The sequence below is a fragment of the Manis javanica genome, chromosome 4 (genome assembly GCF_040802235.1).
Source record: "Manis javanica isolate MJ-LG chromosome 4, MJ_LKY, whole genome shotgun sequence".
NCBI classification, from domain to species: Eukaryota; Metazoa; Chordata; class Mammalia; order Pholidota; family Manidae; genus Manis; species Manis javanica.
The window spans coordinates 23,196,538-23,215,744 of record NC_133159.1 but is presented as its reverse complement, the minus strand read 5'-3'; the positions used below and the strand labels follow the sequence as shown (position 1 = coordinate 23,215,744).

General features: G+C 37.7%; 1 protein-coding gene and 1 non-coding gene across 15 annotated transcripts in view; both read left to right on the top strand.

Annotated features, from left to right (window-relative positions):
- Nucleotides 1-19,207, top strand: part of PUM1 (pumilio RNA binding family member 1) — a 130,113-nt gene that overhangs the window by 99,913 nt on the left and 10,993 nt on the right. For 9 of the 14 annotated variants that reach the window (XM_073233529.1, XM_073233540.1, XM_073233539.1 and 6 more), the window contains 4 exons: nt 9,712-9,979; nt 11,291-11,420; nt 13,287-13,421; nt 16,508-16,645. In XM_073233529.1, the coding sequence (XP_073089630.1) occupies nt 9,712-9,979; nt 11,291-11,420; nt 13,287-13,421; nt 16,508-16,645 (671 nt within the window). The remainder of the gene's footprint in view (nt 1-9,711; nt 9,980-11,290; nt 11,421-13,286; nt 13,422-16,507; nt 16,646-19,207) is intronic. The other 5 variants (XM_073233541.1, XM_073233534.1, XM_073233538.1 and 2 more) reach the window with 1 other exon arrangement.
- LOC118970989 (small nucleolar RNA SNORD103/SNORD85) lies at nt 14,326-14,410 on the top strand. Its single transcript, XR_005059216.1, has one exon. It is a non-coding gene; the product is annotated as a small nucleolar RNA SNORD103/SNORD85 (small nucleolar RNA).

Genomic DNA, 19,207 nt, shown 5'->3' with positions numbered 1-19,207 from the left:
CTATTCTAATGGGTATGAAATGGTATGTCATTGTTGTTTCAATTTCCATTTCCCTAATGACTAATGATGTTGAGCATCTTGTCATGTGCTTATTAACCATTTGTGTATCTTCTGTGACTTGTCTGCTCATATTTTTGCCCATTTTTTTGGGTTGTTTGTCTTATTTTGAGTCGTAAGGTTTTTTTTCACGTATTCTGGATACAAGCCCTTCATCAGGTATGTTTTGCATATATTTTCTTCTGGTTATTTGCTTATCCTTTTTTAAGTGGCGTCTTTTGAAGTGCAATAGTTCTTAATTTTGATGATGTTTGGTTTATCCCGCTTTCTGGTATGGAAATCTTTGCTCTGTTCTTAAAGATTTTCTCCTGTGTTTTGTTCTAAAAGTTTTATTGTTTTAGCTCTTAGATAGATTTAAGTCTGTGATCCATTCTGAGTTAAATTAACTTTGTGGTGTATCCTGTGAGGTGATGGTTCATTTTTTGCATGCACCATTTTGCTCACGAAAGTTTTGAAAATTTCATAGAATAGGCCTTACACTCCTTTGCCTTTTTTCCTACATATTTAATTTTTTTTTTTAGCTATCACGAATGCAAACTATTTTCTAGTTTTGTTTTTGGATTATTGCTTGTTTGTAGAAAAACAATTTTTTTTGTATATTCTGCAGATTTGTTGTACTTACCTAATAGTTTTGGGTGGATTCCTTAGGATTCTCTCTGTCAAATCATGTCACCTGTGAATAACTGTTTTCCAGTCTGGTTGCCTTTTATTTTTCTAGCCTGATTGCACTGGCTAAAACTGGAACTTAACAGTACTGTATTAAGTAGAAGAGAGGAGAACACATATCCTTGCCCTCCCTGTTCCTGATCTTGAAGATAAAGTGTTCCTCTTTTAAATGTGATCTCTATAGGCTTTTCATAGACTCCCTGTATCAGGTTAAGTTCCCTTTTATTCCAAATTTGCAAGTTTGTCACAAAAGTGTTTTGGATTTTGTTATATATTTTCTTTGTTTATTAATGATCATGCGGTTTTATCCTTTATTCTATGAATATGTGTATAGTAGGTATATAACAATATGTACATTATTGTTCTATGATTATGTTACATTCATTGTTTTTTGGGGGGGGTGGGAGGTGTTAATCCAACCTTGCATTCCAGGGATAAACTCCACTTGATCATGTTGGGTTTGGCTTGTTAAAATTTTTGTTAAATATTTTTGCATCTATATTCATAAAGGTATCTGTCATTTTCCTTTCTTGTAATGTCTTTGTTTGATTTGTTGAACCTGCGTGATACTGACCTTATAATGTAGGTTGGGAAATGTGCTACCCCCTCTCTATTTTCTGGGGGAGTTTGTCAACAGTGAAGCCGTCCTGCTGGGTGTTGACTTTTGGGAATTTTTTAGTTACTAGTTCAATTTCTTTATGTCTTATAGATTCAGATTTTCCATTTCTTCTTGAGTCAGTTTTGTTAATTTGTGACTTTCTAGGAATTTGCCTATTTCATCTACGCTGTCAAATTTGTTGGCATAGGTAGTAATTTTTTAAAAAGTAAAATCTCACTTCCACTTTCAATCTCTCCCTCCCATTTCTCCCATACATCAATATACACACATGCATGTGCATGTTTAATAATACAAATAAATTTTTTATAACCCTGAGCAAAACATATGTTGTATCTATTTTATTTGGTTTAAGTATATGTTATATTTCTCAGTTGAAAAGTATTGTTTTCACAATTATTGATACTATTATTAACTAGATCTATAATCCTTTTTTATGGTTTGTAGTGGATTAATTGAAGCCTTTAGGCTCTCACCTATGCCTAAAGCATCCATCTCTAATGAATTACATTTCCTATGTCAGTAAGATAAAGAGGAAGGTATGTGAATCTCCAGAAGATCTGGTTCTTACCTTAATGGTTTCATGTCCTGCCTACGCACAAATGCTCCATCCTACATCCACCCACTCCTCATTTCCTGAGATGCTTCTTCATTCTTAACAGTTTTCCTATAATCCCCAGATTGTGCTATTTAAAAACTCTAAGCAGATATACTTTATTACTTTTTAATGTGGAACATATTTATTAAGAATTTACTCTGGTAGAGAGAATATGACATGTTGTACCCAAGCAGGTGGGAACTACTCAGATGTCTATTTCTATAGCATTTCTTTTCCATAAAGTATTTCCTACATAAATTTATGTACCAAATTAAGGTACATAAAATGCACAAATCTATGTTAGCATAGAGTTGGTTGAATTTTGACATGTGTAGCTGAATTTTGACATGTGTAACCATCACTCAGATATCAAACATTCTCACAAGGTTTTTTCCCCTTCACCTATATCACCCATTCCTCCACCAGGCTCCCCTCTGGCAATGACCAGTTACCTGTATTTATGAGCCTGTTTTTGTTTTCTGTTTGTTTTGCTTTTTAGATTCCACATGTAAGTGAAATCATGTGGTATTATTTGTCTCCTCTATATCACTCAGCCTGATACCCTTTAGGTCCATCCATGTTGTCTCAAGTGGCAAGATTTAATTCTTTTTTATGGTTGAGTAAATATACCATCATAGATAGATACCACACTTCTTTATCCATTTATCTGTTGACAGATGATTAGGTTGTTCCATATCTTGGCTATTGTAAATAATGCTTTGATAAACATATGAGTGCATATGAATTTTCAAATTAGTGATTTTCTTTTCAAATAGAATTACTTGTATTTATAGTTTTAGTTTTTTTGAGAAACCTCCATACTGCTTTCCATAGTGGCTGCACCAGTTTACATTCCCACCATTATGTATAAGAATTCCCTTTTCTCCATATCCTTGCCAACACTTGTTATTTCTTGTCTTGTTAATATTAGCCACTCTGGCTAGGGTGAGGTGATACCTCATTGTGGTTTTGATTTGCACTTCCCTGATGATTAATGGTGTTGAGCATCTTTTCATGTCTTTTGACCTTCCGTGTGACTTCTTTGGGAAAATGTTTATTCAGTTACTCTGCCCATTTTTAAATTGGGTTTTTTTGAGTGTGTTGAGTTGTATGAGTTCTTTATATATTTTGGGTGTTAGCCCCTTATCAGAGATACCATTCGCAAATATCTTCTTGCATTCAGTAGGTTGCCTTTTCATTTTGTTGATGGTTTCCTTTGCTGTGCAGAAGCTTTTAGTTAGATGTGGTTCCGATTGTTTGTTTTTGCTTTTCTTTCCCTTGTGTGTGGAGATAATATCCAGAAAAGGTTAATAATGCCAAATAGTTTACTGCCTGTGTTTTTTTTTTAGGAGTATTATGTTTCAGGTCTTATATTTTAGACTTTGATCCATTTTGAGTATATTTTTGTGTATGGAATTAGACAGTAATCCAGTTTTTTTTGTGTGTGTGTAGCTGTCCAGTCTTCCCAGCACCATTTATTGAAGAGACTATCTTTCCCCCGTTGCATGTTCTCCTTTGTCATATATTAATTGACCATATAGGGGTGGGTTTATTTCTGTGTTGCCTATTCTGTTCCATTGTTTTGGTGTCAGTACCATACTTGTTTTATAAAATAAACTGTAGCTTTGTAGTGTTGTTTGAAATCAGGGATTATGATATCCCCAGCTTTGTTATTTTTCACGATTGCTTTGGCTATTCATGGTCTTTAGTGGTTCCATACAAATTTAGGATTATTTGCTCTAGTTCTGTGAAAAACACTGTTCATATTTTGATAGGGATTGTACTGAATCTGTAGATTGCTTTGGGTAGTATGGCCATTTGCAGATACATTATTATGCACATGGTCAATGACCCCCAGCTTTTTAATGTACCCTGGAAAAAAAGTATTTTGCTTGTTGATTCCCATGGTATTGAAATACAATAAAAATGGGCTCAAAAGTTCATATCTGTCCAGGCAAAAGAATGCAAGCATTTAGTTTTATTACCATGATAGATTTCGTGTCTTCTTAAAATGGATTATTTCTGTCCTTTAAATTCAAGGTTGTATGTTTTAGTCCTTTAAGAAAAGCAATGTTCAAACCAAAAAAAATGACTTTCTCTGTCCCTGTCTGAACTGCAGTAGATGGTTTTAATTTATTGTTCAGTAAACTGTATTAAGTTCAGGTTGGTAGTCAGTCGTGTGTGTGCCTTTAGGTACTTCTTCATTTTAAATGGAAATGCAGGTATTTTGTGATTTCTTCTCTGGTTCTCTGAAAGTGACTGGCCATCTGTAAAACACAACCATGTGAAATGAACTTACTTTGGACTCCACATACACATTAAAGACAATCTTAGGCTTATTCTTATTTAGGGCTACCTGCTGTGATATTAGGGAATGGATTGGGGAGAACCTGTTATATAAACATTTGGTGAGCAATATTGCCTGTGCCTGTGTTAATTAAATACAGAGCCTGATGTTGGGGACCTTGGGAATTTTTGCTTTAAGGTGAAGAAATCAGTCAGGGCTTTGCCCACTAGGCATCTGTTAGATCTGTGAGTACAAAAAGCAAATGAATGAAAATATTGCACATAACAAGAGGGTGGAATACAGGTGTACCCTGGAAATATTATGTGTTTAGTTCTAGATCACTGCAGTAAAGTGAATATTGCAGAAAAGCAAGTTAAATTAATCTTTTGGTTCCCCAGTGCATATAAAAGTTAGGTTTATACTATATTGTAGTTTATTAAGTGTGCAATGGCATTATGTCTAAAAAATAACAATGTACATAACTTAATTAAAAATATTTATTGCTAAAAAGTGCTAACCATCATCTGAGCTATCTCAATGACATTTGTACTAAGTTAATTTATTGGCTTATTTAACTGAAAATATAGAGGTAGAGTAGTGTTCAGAGTTAGTTCCTGTTATTCACCCTTGTCACTAAGGACCTGACTACCTTCCATGTTAATGTGGATGTTTGTCAGGCCTCTTAGGAGTTTGGCTCTTTTTCTCTGTTGATTTCTTACTTTTCCCTAAGTGGCTTTGTTAGTGATCAGGTTCTTAAATAGCCTCTAACTTGTTTTTTTGGTTTTTTGTTTTTAATTTTTATTAAGGTATTATTGATGCACACTCTTATGAAGGTCTTACATGAAAAAACAATGTGGTTCACTACATTTACCATATTATCAAGTCCCCACCCATACCTCATTGCAGTCAATGTCCATCAGTGTAGTAAGATGCCACAGATTCACTATTTGCCTTCTGTGTGCTATGCTGTCTTCCCCATGCACACACCCCCCCACCACCTACCATGTGTGCCAATCATAATATCCTTCAATCCCCTTCTCCCTCCCTCCGCACCTGCCCTCCCTCACCCCTCCCCTTTGGTAACCACCGGTCCCTTCTTGGAGTCTGTGAGTCTGCTGCTGGTTTGTTCCTTCAGCTTTGCTTTGTTGTTATACTCCACAGATGAGGGAAATCATTTGGCACATGTGTTTCTCCACCTGGCTTATTTCACTGAGCATTATATCCTCTAGCTCCATCCATGTTGTTGTAAATGGTAGGATTTGTTTTCTTCTTATGGCTGAATAATATTCCATTGTGTATAACTACCACCTCTTCTTTATCCATTCATCTACTGATGGACACTTAGGTTGCTTCCATTTCTTGGCTATTGTAAATAGTGCTGCGATAAACATAGAGGTGCTTATGTCTTTTTGAATCTGAGAAGTTGTATTCTTTGGGTAAATCCCAAGGAGTGGGATTCCCAGGTCAGATGGTATTTCTATTTTGAGTTTTTTGAGGAACCTCCATACTGTTTTCCACAATGGTTGAACTAGCTTACATTCCCACCAGCAGAGTAAGAGGGTTCCCCTTTCTCCACATCCTTGCCAGCATTTGTTCTTAGGATGGCCACCATCAAAAAGACTGACTGGTGTGAGGTGATATCTCATTGTGGTTTTAATTTGCTTTTCCCTCATGATTAGTGATGTGGAGCATCTTTTCATGTGTCTGTTGGCCATCTGAATTTCTTCTTTGGAGAATTGTCTCTTTATATCCTCCACCCATTTGTTAATCAGGTTATTTGCTTTTTGGGTGTTGAGGCCTGTGAGTTCTTTATATATTTTGGATGTTAACTCCTTGTCGTATATGTCGTTTATAAATATATTCTCCCATACTGTAGGATGCCTTTTTGTTCTGCTGTACAGAAGCTTTTTAGCTTGATATAGTCCATGTGTTCATTTTCACTTTTGTTTCCCTTGTCCAAGGAGATGCATTCAGGAAGAAGTTGCTCATGTTTATATTCAGGAGATTTTTGCCTATGTTGTCTTCTAAGAGTTTTATGGTTTCATGACTTACATTCAGGTCTTTGATCCATTTCAAATTTACTTTTGTGTATGGGGTTAGACAATGATCCAGTTTCATTCTCTGACATGTAGCTGTCCAGTTTTGCCAACACCAGCTGTTGAAGAGGCTGTCATTTCCCCATTGTATGTCCGTGGCTCCTTTATCATATATTAATTGACCATATATGGTTGGGTTTATATCAGGGCTCTCTGGTCTGTTCCATTGGTCTGTGGTTCTGTTCTTGTACCAGTACCAAATTGTCTTGATTACTGTGGCTTTGTAGTAGAACTTGAAGTTGGGGAGCGTAATCCCCCCAGCTTTATTCCTCCTTCTCAGGATTGCTCTGGCTATTTGGGGTCTTTTGTGGTTCCATATGAATTTTAGGTTAACTTGTTTTTTAAAACTTTGTGTGTTTATACCATCCTTTCTTCTTAAGCATGTTCCTTGCTATTACCACACTCTCCCAGTACCTGCTGATTTTAGTTGGCTACTACTTCTTTGCCCACTTCCCCCAGTCTCAAGTCAGAGAAGAAAGAATTATTTCTGAAATGGAACAAAGAACAGCCGTATGGCTACTGTTCTCTCTTTTCTTTCTTTTTTTTAATTTATTTTGATATGGTTAATGTACAGTTACTTGAACAACATTATGGTTACTGGACCCCCCCTATTATCAAGTCCCCCCCATATACCCTATTACAGTCACTGTCCATCAGCATAGTAAGATGCTGTAGAATCATTACTTGTCCTCTCTGTATATACCACCCTCCCCATGTCCTCACCCCCCTACATTATGTGTACTATTCGTAATGCCCCATTTTCCCCCTTATCCCTCCCTTCCCACCCATCCTTCCCAGTCCCTTTCCCTTTGGTAACTGTTAGTCCATTCTTGGGTTCTGTGAGTCTGCTGCTGTTTTGTTCCTTCAGTTTTTTCTTTCTTGTTATATTCCACAGATGGGTGAAATCATTTGATACTTGTCTTTCTCCGCCAGGCTTAATTTACTAAGCATAATACTGTCTAGTGCCATCCATGTTGTTGCAAATGGTAGGATTTATTTTCTTCTTATGGCTGAATAATATTCCATTGTGTATATGTACCATATCTTCTTTATCCATTCATCTACTGATGGACACTTAGGTTGTTTCCATTTCTTGACTATTGTAAATAGTGCTGTGATAAACATAGGGGTGCATATGTCTTTTTCAAACTGGACTGCTGCATTCTTAGGGTAAATTCCTAAGAGTGGAATTCCTGGGTCAAATGGTATTTCTATTTTGAGTTTTTTGAGGAACCTCCATACTGCTTTCCACAATGGTTGAGCTAATTTACATTCCCACCAACAGTGTAGGAGGGTTCCCCTTTCTCCACATCATCGTCAACATTTGTTGTTTTTTGTGTTTTGGGTGTTGGCCATCCTTACTGGTGTGAGGTGATATCTCATGGTTTTAATTTGCATTTCCCTGATGATTAGCGATGTGGAGCATCTTTTCATGTGTCTGTTGGCCATCTGAATTTCTTCTTTGGAGAAGTGTCTCTTCAGATCCTGTGCCCATTTTTATTTTTTTAATTTTTTATTAAGGCATGATTGATGTACACACACTCTTATGAAGGTTTCACATGAATAAACAATGTGGTTACTATATTTACTGATATTATCAAGTCCCCACCCATACCCCAATGCAGTCACTGTCCATCAGTGCAGCAAGATGCCAGAGGTCCACTGTGTGCCTTCTCTGTGATTCCTGTGTCCATTTTTTTATTGGATTATTTGCTTTTTGTTTGTTGAGGTGTGTGAGCTCTTTATATATTTTGGATGTCAACCCTTTATTGGATCTGTCATTTATGAATATATTCTCACAGTTCTCTTAATAACCTTCCTCTCATCCCTTCTTTAAAGAAATGTTTATCATTTGGATTAGAAATATTGTAGAATTTGACAAGAATAGCTGTCCTTTAAAACACGAAAGCTTGATATTACTGAGTATGAAAACGAGTCTCATGTAGTTATCGTTGCAGGGACACTGTCTCTGGAGTTAGAGTCCTGTGACAGATTCTGGCCTTGGTAATCTTGGGTTTTATATCTTTAGATGAGCATTTCACCTCTTTGGGCCTTAATTCTCTGTTACATAAATGGACGTTAAAAACTACTTTTCTGAAATTCCAGTGAGAATTCAATAGGAAGTATATATGAAATACTTCTAGCACAGATCCTGGTATAGAACAAATGCTTGGTAAATGTTTTGCAGGTTTTAACTTTGAGCCATTTTTGGTTCCATCAGTGTCACTGAGATCCAGACCTTTGAAGATGGGCCCTAGAAATCTCTGGAGAAATCCAAGCTGGATATCTTTTTGTAGCTACCATTAATTAAACTTGGTTCAAACCAGACATGTATTAAAACTCATGAAGACGTCTATGAACAGTTTGTGTTGGGTGACTTTTCTCATGCATTATTACTCATCTATACTCTTTGCGGTTTATGTGATCTTTGTTACATACTTTGCTTTTTTGTTTAACAGGAGTAGGGGGGACACAAAGACTTCACATCCTTTTTATAGTGCGATTTAAAGTTTAAAAAATCCGTCATTATAAACAAAGAATATTAAAAATATGTACATTAAAATTTGTTACTCTACTTTACATTTTGATAAGCCTTTTTGTCTTACCTTTATTTCATCTGTTCTTTAGTGATTCACAATTATTCCCTTGTCATCAGTCAAAACAGCAGTATCAGTGGCATGCAGGTTGCAGCTAAGCTGCTGCAGTCTTTTCAGGCTTTGTCCCCGTAGAAGGTGTTAATAACGAGCTGCCCATTCCTGATAAAGAGCTTGAAACCTTCCATTTCAAAGCATATGTCCTTTTTTTTTAACCCCTTATGTTTAATCCTCAGTGATTTTGGGGTGCTTAGTGATTTTCAGATTTTTATTTAGTGGAAAACCATTCCCTCAAAGCTTTTTGGGGGTCTCCCTATATGAAATAGACTAATCCAGGTACCCTGATTTTTTTTGGGAGGGGTGTGATTTGGGGAAGAGTTTCATATGTGAGTGGGAGGTTTATTCACTAATGACAGGAATTGCCACAGAGCTCAGAGTGGGAAATTACTGAAGTCTGTGCATTTTGTGTTTTCTGATTCCTGGTGCTCAGGTGCTGGTTCACACAGCAGGCACTTTCCACATCACTTTACTTACCAAGGGCTCTCCCAATTATTGCTCCATTGTTCCTGTCAGTGGTTAAAAGCATTCTCCACTAAAACTTTGTGCAAAAGTTTCCTTCCAGCTTGGTAAGTTGGTCTTAATGAAAGTTGTGGCACTAATAGAGTTGAATTTTAACACAAAAGCAACAGAACTGAAATCAGAAGTGATGCAGGCTTTCATGTGTGGGATGCTTTTTCCTCTCTTGAACAAAGTGGCTTAAGAATGAGTCTTGAGTTCTCCTGTTCTATAACCAACAGGAGGACTCACGAATGGCAGTGGAAGATACATCTCTGCTGCTCCAGGCGCTGAAGCCAAGTACCGAAGTGCGAGTAGTGCCTCCAGCCTCTTCAGCCCCAGCAGCACCCTCTTTTCTTCCTCTCGTTTGCGATATGGAATGTCTGATGTCATGCCCTCTGGCAGGAGCAGGCTTTTAGAAGATTTTCGAAATAACCGGTACCCCAATTTACAACTGCGGGAGATTGCTGGGCATATAATGGAATTTTCCCAAGACCAGCATGGGTCCAGGTGAGGACTTGGCTTGGGCAGTTAAGGTAACTGAAGTCTCAGTGCTTTAAGTCCTGTGCTTCAGATAAGGTATACACTAAGTTGCCATACAATAATTAGACGAAGTTTGCCTCTTATATCCTTATTTATTTCAGAGGGACATGGATTTGAGGGACACCAGATATAAAAGTGATTGAAAAGAGCCATTTAGTAATCTGGATCATATGATTAAAACAAACCTTTATACCTTTCTGAAAGATTACCCTGATGGTACTAGTTCATGAGAACTTCACAGAATGTCTACAGTTTAAGAAACAGAAACACACAAAGATATGTACATACTTGCTACTTTAGTCACTATTAAGAATCTTATTCTCAAGAGACATTATTCAAATATAAGTTTGGTTCTCTGATATTCAGGAATAAGATATTCCAGCACTTTTCTTTGTTGTTCCACTCTAGAGAGGAAAGTCTGTGTGGAGGTGACAGAGAAGAAGCTATTACAGAACACAGTTCATCTTAGGCTACCCCTCCCTGTTTGGCTGTGCCAGTGGCTTCACAGAAAGGGACCCTTGTCCTGGGGGAGAAGCATAATTATGGTGACCCCTTCTTTCTGATTTGTCTCTTTCTTTTTCTCTCACTTTGCCCACTGAAACAGCTTCTGAAGAACTTAACACCCCTAAGTTCTGCTAGCTTGCTAACTGGGCAAGGATTTCTCATATTTGGATCCTATAGATCAAATTGAGAGTGAGCATGATTTTTCAGTAACAGTCACCTGAACTAAAAACAAATAGCAAACTGAGTAGCTACTGCTTCAGAAGACAGTGCAGACATGTACAGCAACTACTCCACATCATTAGTGAATACTGCTGTGCATCAGTCTGACTTAAAGCACACAGCAAGGACCATAGCTCCGAGTTCATTGACGTGGAACTGGTTTCTCAAGGAAAAAGTCAGAGTTCGCCCTGTGCCTGTCTTCATTTCCTCCTCTTTTCCTACCCCACTTTTCACCTCCCTCTCAACACCTCACATAAATACAATTTGTGTGTTATGTCCTGCTGTAATGAAATACACTACCATTTAAATATTCTTCTGAAAGCTCAGGTAAGTTAGGGGGTACTTTGCAATATAGTTTTTTTCCCTTTTCAGAAATTCTTCAATTAAGTGAGCCAAGTAATTCATTTAAATCACACTATTTGTATTTGTGTGTATACACCTGCACATATATACCTTTAGTTTCAGAACTGATAACATTATATAAATTGAGCTAATCCTTATTTATTTGCAAGTGTCTTAAAATGCTGTGATTGCCCTTTTTACTTTGTACTTCAGATTCATTCAGCTGAAATTAGAGCGGGCCACACCAGCTGAGCGCCAGCTTGTTTTCAACGAAATCCTCCAGGCCGCTTATCAGCTAATGGTTGATGTATTTGGAAATTATGTCATTCAGAAGTTCTTTGAAGTAAGTCTTTGTTCTTTCTATCCTTTGACTAGAGAATCTCCACAGCATTTTGATTTTCATTAGCTATTTTTTAGAATTGCTGTCCTATGCCAGTCCTCAAAATGAAATGTATATGGTCATCCTGAAGAGCTTTTGAATGCTTCACCAAGTCTTTAGCAGCAATGCATTGTTTAAATAAATGCCCAAGCAAATGATGCGTCTGTTTTAGAAATGTGTTTGGAGAACCATTGTCCCCGTTTAGGATTCAGCCCATTATTTCTGATTGTTACAATAGTTTCACCAAACATGTCAGTTCTGGAGGAAATAATCCTTGTGAGATAATTTTAGCAGGATACAATGAAGTGTTCTGAAAAAAAGAATTTTTGTTTTTAGGATTCCTAGAGAATTATTTTTGAACATCATCTCTAGTATTTTTCATGATAAACTATAGCTGTGAGGATTGTTAAATGCTTCTTCTTGGGTGATCCTTCAGCCTTTGTTCCTTATTTTACTCTGTTGATGTGAATAATGTCCACTCATCATCATCTTTGGAAAGGATTATTGAGATTGTTGGATTAATGTCTTGTTTTCCCTACTAAACCAAAATGCCAGAAAGGCAGGGTTTTTTTTTTTGCCTACTGTTGTAGCCCTGGTACACTGGTGTCAGCAACCCCAAGTTATAAAGCCAGAAGGGAATGAATCATTGGGATGAAGAATCTGGTATAGCAGGAAAATGCTGGAGCTCTGCATATCACCTGCCTCCAGACAAAAGAAATTTCCAAGTTTCTTGTATCTTAATTTGTTTGATTTGTATGAAGAGTAAAAAATGGCTCACTCACAGCCTTTGTCTTCCCAAATTTTTTCATAAAGACTTAAGTTTTCTGACTGAATTTTCTAGCAGTAGACCTTAAGAAATCAACTTAAACATGACTCTTGTATTTTTTATCTTTTTACCACCATTTTGTCACAGATATAAAAATACAGAACTCTCCAGCTCCAGAGGTTAATGCAGCTAGGGGCATCAGAATGAACCATGGATTATAACTGTATGATTCAGGACAAGCTAGAGAACTTCCCTGGCCTAGAGAATGTCCCTGGACTTTAGTTCTCTTGTATGACAAATGAGTGTTTTGGGCAAGCTGATTATTTAAAGTCTCCTCCATTCTCATGATTATGCAATCCAAATGAAAATTAAAAGCCAGGGATGCAGAATCGTTCTAGGAAGAGTTATAACTTTGACATAGCCATACCTCTTGGTTCTGCTAACTCCCCCCTCCACCTCTTACTCTGTTGCCTTGTATAACTAGACAGTATCAGTTCTTGGATATAGAACACTTAATTCAAAATAGAGTGTCTATATGTTCTTTGTCTTAAACTTCATGTAGATGGAAGAGCTTTTCAACTTGCAGGCTGTAGATACCTGAGTGCTGTAGATCATCTGGGCTGTGAAAGACCTTGAGTTTTCCGTAGACATTGTCTAAAACCTTAATAAATAGTCTCACTCATGTTGATTGTTATGTTTAGACTAAATGTAAATGCTCTTATAATTAATAGATTATATATATTTATTAATATTAACAAATGGCAGTTTGAGAAATTATATAAGTTGTTTAGTAGCTATTAATAGTGAAATTACTACTGTTGGATATCAAAAATGAGAAAATTTTCAACATTAAAAAGAGTCCCTCAGAACTAATAATCAGAAGCTGAGAACTCTTGGCTTGAAGAAGCCAAAGTTTTTTAAACAAAAGGTTTGGTTAGTTCTTCATAGGTGACAGGGCTAACAGAAGTTATGCCAGTGGTTGACACAGAATAATGAACGCTTTGCTTTCTCTGGCTTCCTTTCTTCCACCTAATTAATGGCGTCCGCCCTCACGTTATGTCTAGTTTGGCAGCCTTGAACAGAAGCTGGCTTTGGCAGAACGGATTCGAGGCCATGTCCTGTCATTGGCACTGCAGATGTATGGCTGCCGTGTTATCCAGAAAGCTCTTGAATTTATTCCTTCAGACCAGCAGGTAATTGTAAGTTTCCCCTTTAACTTTTCTCTTGGTGTTTGATGTTTTTCCATGGTACATGTAGTGACCCCGTAAATTTGTCAGTCTTTAGCTTTACAGTTTTTCTTTGATGCTTGTGGCTGGCTGCCTTTCTGTGCATGGCGAGCATGAACTGTTCCAATTAATTTTGTAACTGTAGATAGTGGATCAAGTGTCCTGTGTGAAAACCAGTGGTTTAACATTTCTTGTTGACCAGAATTTAGTCTTAATAAGTAGGTGCAATTTTATAGGTGAGTTTTTTGTTCGGCAAGTATTGAAGCAGGTAAAATACTAAGTTGTCATTTTCTTCATCCTGAACTGACCACTTCAACAAACCAAACCTTTATCCAACCCACCTTCTATTTTCCTTCACTTCCTCTCATTCTGTCTGCTTTTATTGAATGAGGGCCAGCCCAGTATAGTGCCAGCCCTGTATAGTGCCTGGCCCACGAACCTGATGCCCACTGTGTGCCAGACGCCAGCACAGAGGTGACTGAAGCTGATGACTGCTCCAGGCCACAGTGGGAAAGGGCGATGGAAGGCAGTGGAGAGCGTGTGAGAGCAGGTTCCCCGAGTCTGAGGGCAGGCTTTGCAGGAGAGAAGACCAGGCCTAAGGAGGAGGTAGACAGGAGAAAAGCGACAGAAATCTGAACTGTTAGGTGCTGTGAGTGGGAGCTGACAGAACACACCTGAGGGAGGCCACAGCTTCCAGAACAGTCACGGAGCAGGTCGAGCCAGCCCCACACAGACCACGGGGCCCAGGAAGCAAAATGAGCCCACAGCAGGTGCGCTGCCCCTGTGTTTGTGCCGGACAGGGCCGTGAGCCTCGGGGTGCTTCTGATTTGAACCCTCAGCCTTTGGGCTTTGAACTCAATAAAGAGGTTGGTCATGGTCTGGCAGTGATGAACTGCTTGCCCTCACTGAGAACAAAGTTCGGTAATGAGAATCTTTGTTATGGACTCAAGTTCTGAGCCAGACGAGGCACTCACCACCTCCAGTTCAAAAGAAAACACAACAAAACACTGTGCTGGTGTTGGCCATGGCAGTGGAAGGCTGGGGGAGTCCAGAGTCCTGAAAGGTGTGAGACTCACAGGTGGTGCTGCTGGAGGCAGAGGGAATGTTAGAGACACACAGGTAGGTGTGGAGTTCATTGGTTCATGTTCAGAACTGGACATGCAGCAAATAAAACAGTGTTATATGGAAGAAGTTAGGTGCAGGGGTGAAGCTACTCCTTTTAGTTTTCTTCTAAAATTTGTAATTCACTTTGATTTTCCTTGGGATTTTCATGGGTAGAAATGTAATGGTTGAATCTTTCCTTTTTAGTTTTTTGTTACTTTTGAACATGAAAATTTCTTACCTTTTTTTGATGGTAATGCCCACTTGCTCAGAGAAAGCAGGTATATTACAGTTTCCCAGGTATTTTTCCCATCTTTGTCCCCTCCCATGATCATGATAAATCATTGCTTTTATATCCAGCTTTTCAGATTTTACTGTCTTCTGATTGGGTGGCTACATTGTAGTTGTTTTTTATCTCCTTTCCTATTCTCCCAAGCTATTGTTCTTTCTTCCCTATATTTCTGTATATTATTTTCTGGGCTGGATTCTCTGTGATATCTTGTTCTGAGCCTGAACTTCTCTTCCTGCTGTGGATAATTTACTGTTTTTAGGTGCAGGTTTATTATGGTGGAGTTAACTCATTTCTGGTAGAGTTTTTACCTTTTGGGCTCAACAAAATATTCGGGAAAGCCACCTCTCCTTCGTTTTGGTTATAAGTGCACCATTATATATAGGCATCATTCTTTCTCTATCATTCCCATAATTATATTTTCAGAATAAATCTTTTCTGGTACTTGACTGCTTTAGGGAAATTTCCTGAGTCTATTGTCTTTTGCTTGTTTAGCTCCTGGCATTGTAGTCTTGAATTTCTTTAATTAGAAAATCTCTTAATTGCTTTGACTTACTCAACATCTCAGAGACTTAAGACATTGCATTAATATATGTCACCATTTTAAACTGGCTTGTAGTTTCACCATAAATTTAGAGTCAGCACAGTAGAGGTGATATTCAGAGATGGGCTACGGCAGCAGGTACGAGGGCCAAACTATCATACCAGGTATTCATCTTCCAGACACTGAGACCTGAGGCAGTGAGTTTTGGGGAAGGGATCCAGTCACAATACCAGTATATTTATCTGTCCCCTCTACTCATTCTCTACACACAATACGCATTTGTGTCTGGTCTTCTGTGTTCTCTGAATTTGGACACTTCTCACTCATTAACTGAGAGTTAATGAGAGTACCATTCCCACTGACATTGCAGTCACTGGCCTGGCAGAAATGCCGTGTTGGAGTCACAGACCTGGGTTTGGAATTCTCATTCAGTCACTGTCTGTAGTCTTAAGTATGTTACTTAACCTCTCAGGGTAAATTTCTTCATTGGAAGTGATGGAGGAGGTGTGTAAGGTAGTATATCATTCACAGTTGGTTTACTGACCCACTGTTCTACCTACCATACACAGGAGCCAGATTGCTTGGGTTTGAACCGTGGCAGCCCTGGGTCTGTGATTATGTCATTTAATTTGTGCCTTGGTTACCTCATCTGTAAGAGTGTCCAGTGCATAGGATTATTATAAGAATTTGTTGAGTCAAAACATGTTTAAGCACTGAGAGGTATGCCTGGAGTAAGCTATAGATTAACCTCTATTGTTAATAATATGTACCATAAAAGGTTGTCAAGATAAAAACATGATGAAATTGTATGTGAAATTTTCTAATACAGTGTACTTGATATAAGCTCTTTTCTGTTTCTCTACATTTTTGCAGACTCCCAGAAGTCTTTTGCAGGTTATAGTACTTTCTTTTAGACGGATTAGTCTTGCAGGAAATTGGTTAACATGTGGAAAAACTGTTGTCATTTGTTGCCATTATGTTGTCACAGTGCCATAACTGAGTTGTTCCCCTTTCATTACCATGAATTCCCTGATCAGTGCTTTCACGTTTGTTAAGGAGAACGCAATTGCCCAGGTGTTTGCTCGCTGTGATTCTGGTGGTGCTTTCTTTCCTTGTCTCCAATAGAATGAGATGGTTCGGGAACTAGACGGCCATGTCCTGAAGTGTGTGAAAGACCAGAATGGTAATCACGTGGTTCAGAAATGCATTGAGTGTGTGCAGCCCCAGTCTTTGCAGTTTATCATCGATGCATTTAAAGGGCAGGTAAGTGACTTAGGAAAGAAATACGGAAAACAAATTTATGGGTGTTTCATTGTGAGCAGAGAACAGGATAGGATTTGTGGATGTTCTCTAGTGCTGTGTGTATTTTAGACTACAATAAATAGCAATTCTGTTCAGTGGTGTCAGATACCTATCTCTGTGTATCCATGCCTTTTCCCTTAATTGTTTGAGATCTTCTCTCCATCTTACCTGCTCATGTTGGGATGAGACACTGTCATCAAAGTTAAGATTAAATCTTTTATTTGAAGAATAATAATTTTCCTTCGATTAAATGCTATTTATCTTGCTATTTTAAAGTTTTTATCACATTTTAAAAGTCAGGTCATTTATAGAACTAATCTTGTAGGTTATGTGTTAATATATCTTTAAAATAACAAGGTACTTGTTTAACTTTTTTTCTTAATGGGGGGTGATCAGGTTTGTTTGAACTCTGTTAAGTAGCCACACAACCAGAGATAGCTTCTACTTTCGGCTGTTCACCTGTATGGTGTAAGAGCCTGCATGCTCTTGAGCATCCGCTTCCAAGCAGAGTTTGTTTTCTTACACCATGGGTTTTCCATAATTGCCCCATAAGTGGCTATTGTCGTTAATTTCATTTGCTAAAAATCAACATCCTCACACCCTCCTAAATTATGTGAAACAAGAGTAAAACATAATTCCTTCTTGGAGATGTGATTTTTTTTTAAGGGAAAAAGAATGGGAACTACCAAGTAGATTAATAGGTGCAGTCATGTGTACTGCTAAGCCTATATCAAAGTGAATTTTAGCATTGTTTAGGATTTGGAATTTTTCAATGATGGCAGTGGTTAAATAAATTATAGGCATATCTCAGAGATACTCCAGGTTCAGTTCCAGCCCTCTGCAATAAAGTGAGTCAAATTAATGTTTTAGTTTCCCAGTGCATATAAAAGTTATGTTTATACTATACTGTAGGCTCTGAAGTGTGCAATAGTGTATATCTAAAAAAACACAACATATATACCTTAATTTAAAAATATTTTATAGCCAAAAAATGCTATCATCTGAGCTTCAGTAAGAGTCATATCACTGATGACAGATCATTATAACAAATATAATGATAATGAAAAATTTGAAATACTGGTAATTGAGAATTACCAAAATGTGACACAGACATACCAAATGAGCAAATTCTATTGAAAAATGGTGCTAGTCGACTTGCGTTAGGGCTGCCACAAACCTTCCATTTGTAAAAAATGCAGTATCTGCAAAACACAATAAAATGAAATGCAATAAAAGGGGGCATGCTTGTACAGATGGGAACCCAGGGGGGTGTTAAGATTTTCTGAGTTAATGAAAAAAAGATATGTTTACTTTAAAATTAAGATATTATGTTTATCAAAGTATACAGCAAAGAAAGTAAAGGATTAATGGAAGAGAATATTTTCAAGTCTGCCAAAGAATTGATAGCTATATAATAGTTATAAAGAATATATAAAGACTCATGTTATCAAAGACAACAACATAGATTAGTGCAAAAATGGGCCAAAAGCTTGAAAAGGCATAGGAAATACAAATTGTCAGTAGGTACAGGAAAAAATAATTGCATTAGCAATCAGGAAAATAGAAAATATAGCCATAAGTGATAGACTGGTCTCTATCTGTTGCTGTGTACTGGCAGGAATATGGGATCTGATACACTGCTGGTAGGAGTAGATGTTAGCACAACTATTTTGGAAAATAATTTACTATTGCCTTTCTGAGTTCTCCTATTTCCTGTGATTTAGCACTCCTAGCTTAAGTGTGTACCTGGTGAAACATTTGCACATGTACACCACGAGACATATTTAGACGTATTTACAGAAGTATTATTTTCCTAATAGGAAAACACTGAATAACCTAGATGTCCATCAACAGAGGGTTGGACAAAAAAACCCAAACTCATACACTTATCCAACGTACTATATAGCTATCCAGAGGAAACTGCAGAAGCCCACAGAATTATAAGTAAATATTTGAAACATAACATTGAGTGAAATAAGTCAGTTTGTCTCAGACTGTGGGTTTTTAGCATTTTTATAAAGCTAAAATGGAGCAGGGTCTCACTGTACTGTGTACGTGTACAGTTGTACACATAACGCTGCATATATAAAACCACACATAAGGCAGTATGGTGAGTGATACTTGGTAAACATCTCACTGTTAGTTGTTGTTTTTCCTGTCATTACTGTGCTCATTCTTGGTACAGATCTGAGGGGTGCAAGTTGCTCTGTGTTGTTCAGCTGGAGAGGGCAGAGTTGAGATGGGTAGCGATCGGGTAGTTTGGGTCTGATGCCTGTGTGATCATCCAGCTCCAGACCCCACAAAAGAGGAAACTCCCCTTGCTTATTACTGGAAAGTACCAGTTAAATTCGGAACATTGTGGTGTGGTTATGTGAAAGCATTCAGGGCAGCCTTTTTTTTTTTTTTTTTTTCCCCTCTTTTTAACCCTGTCTTTTGACACTATGGACTCTTACCTGTGTTTTTCCTGACCTTGACTGATTCTTTGATCCTGTCTAGGCTTCTTGGAAAAGTCCTTTACAGCTC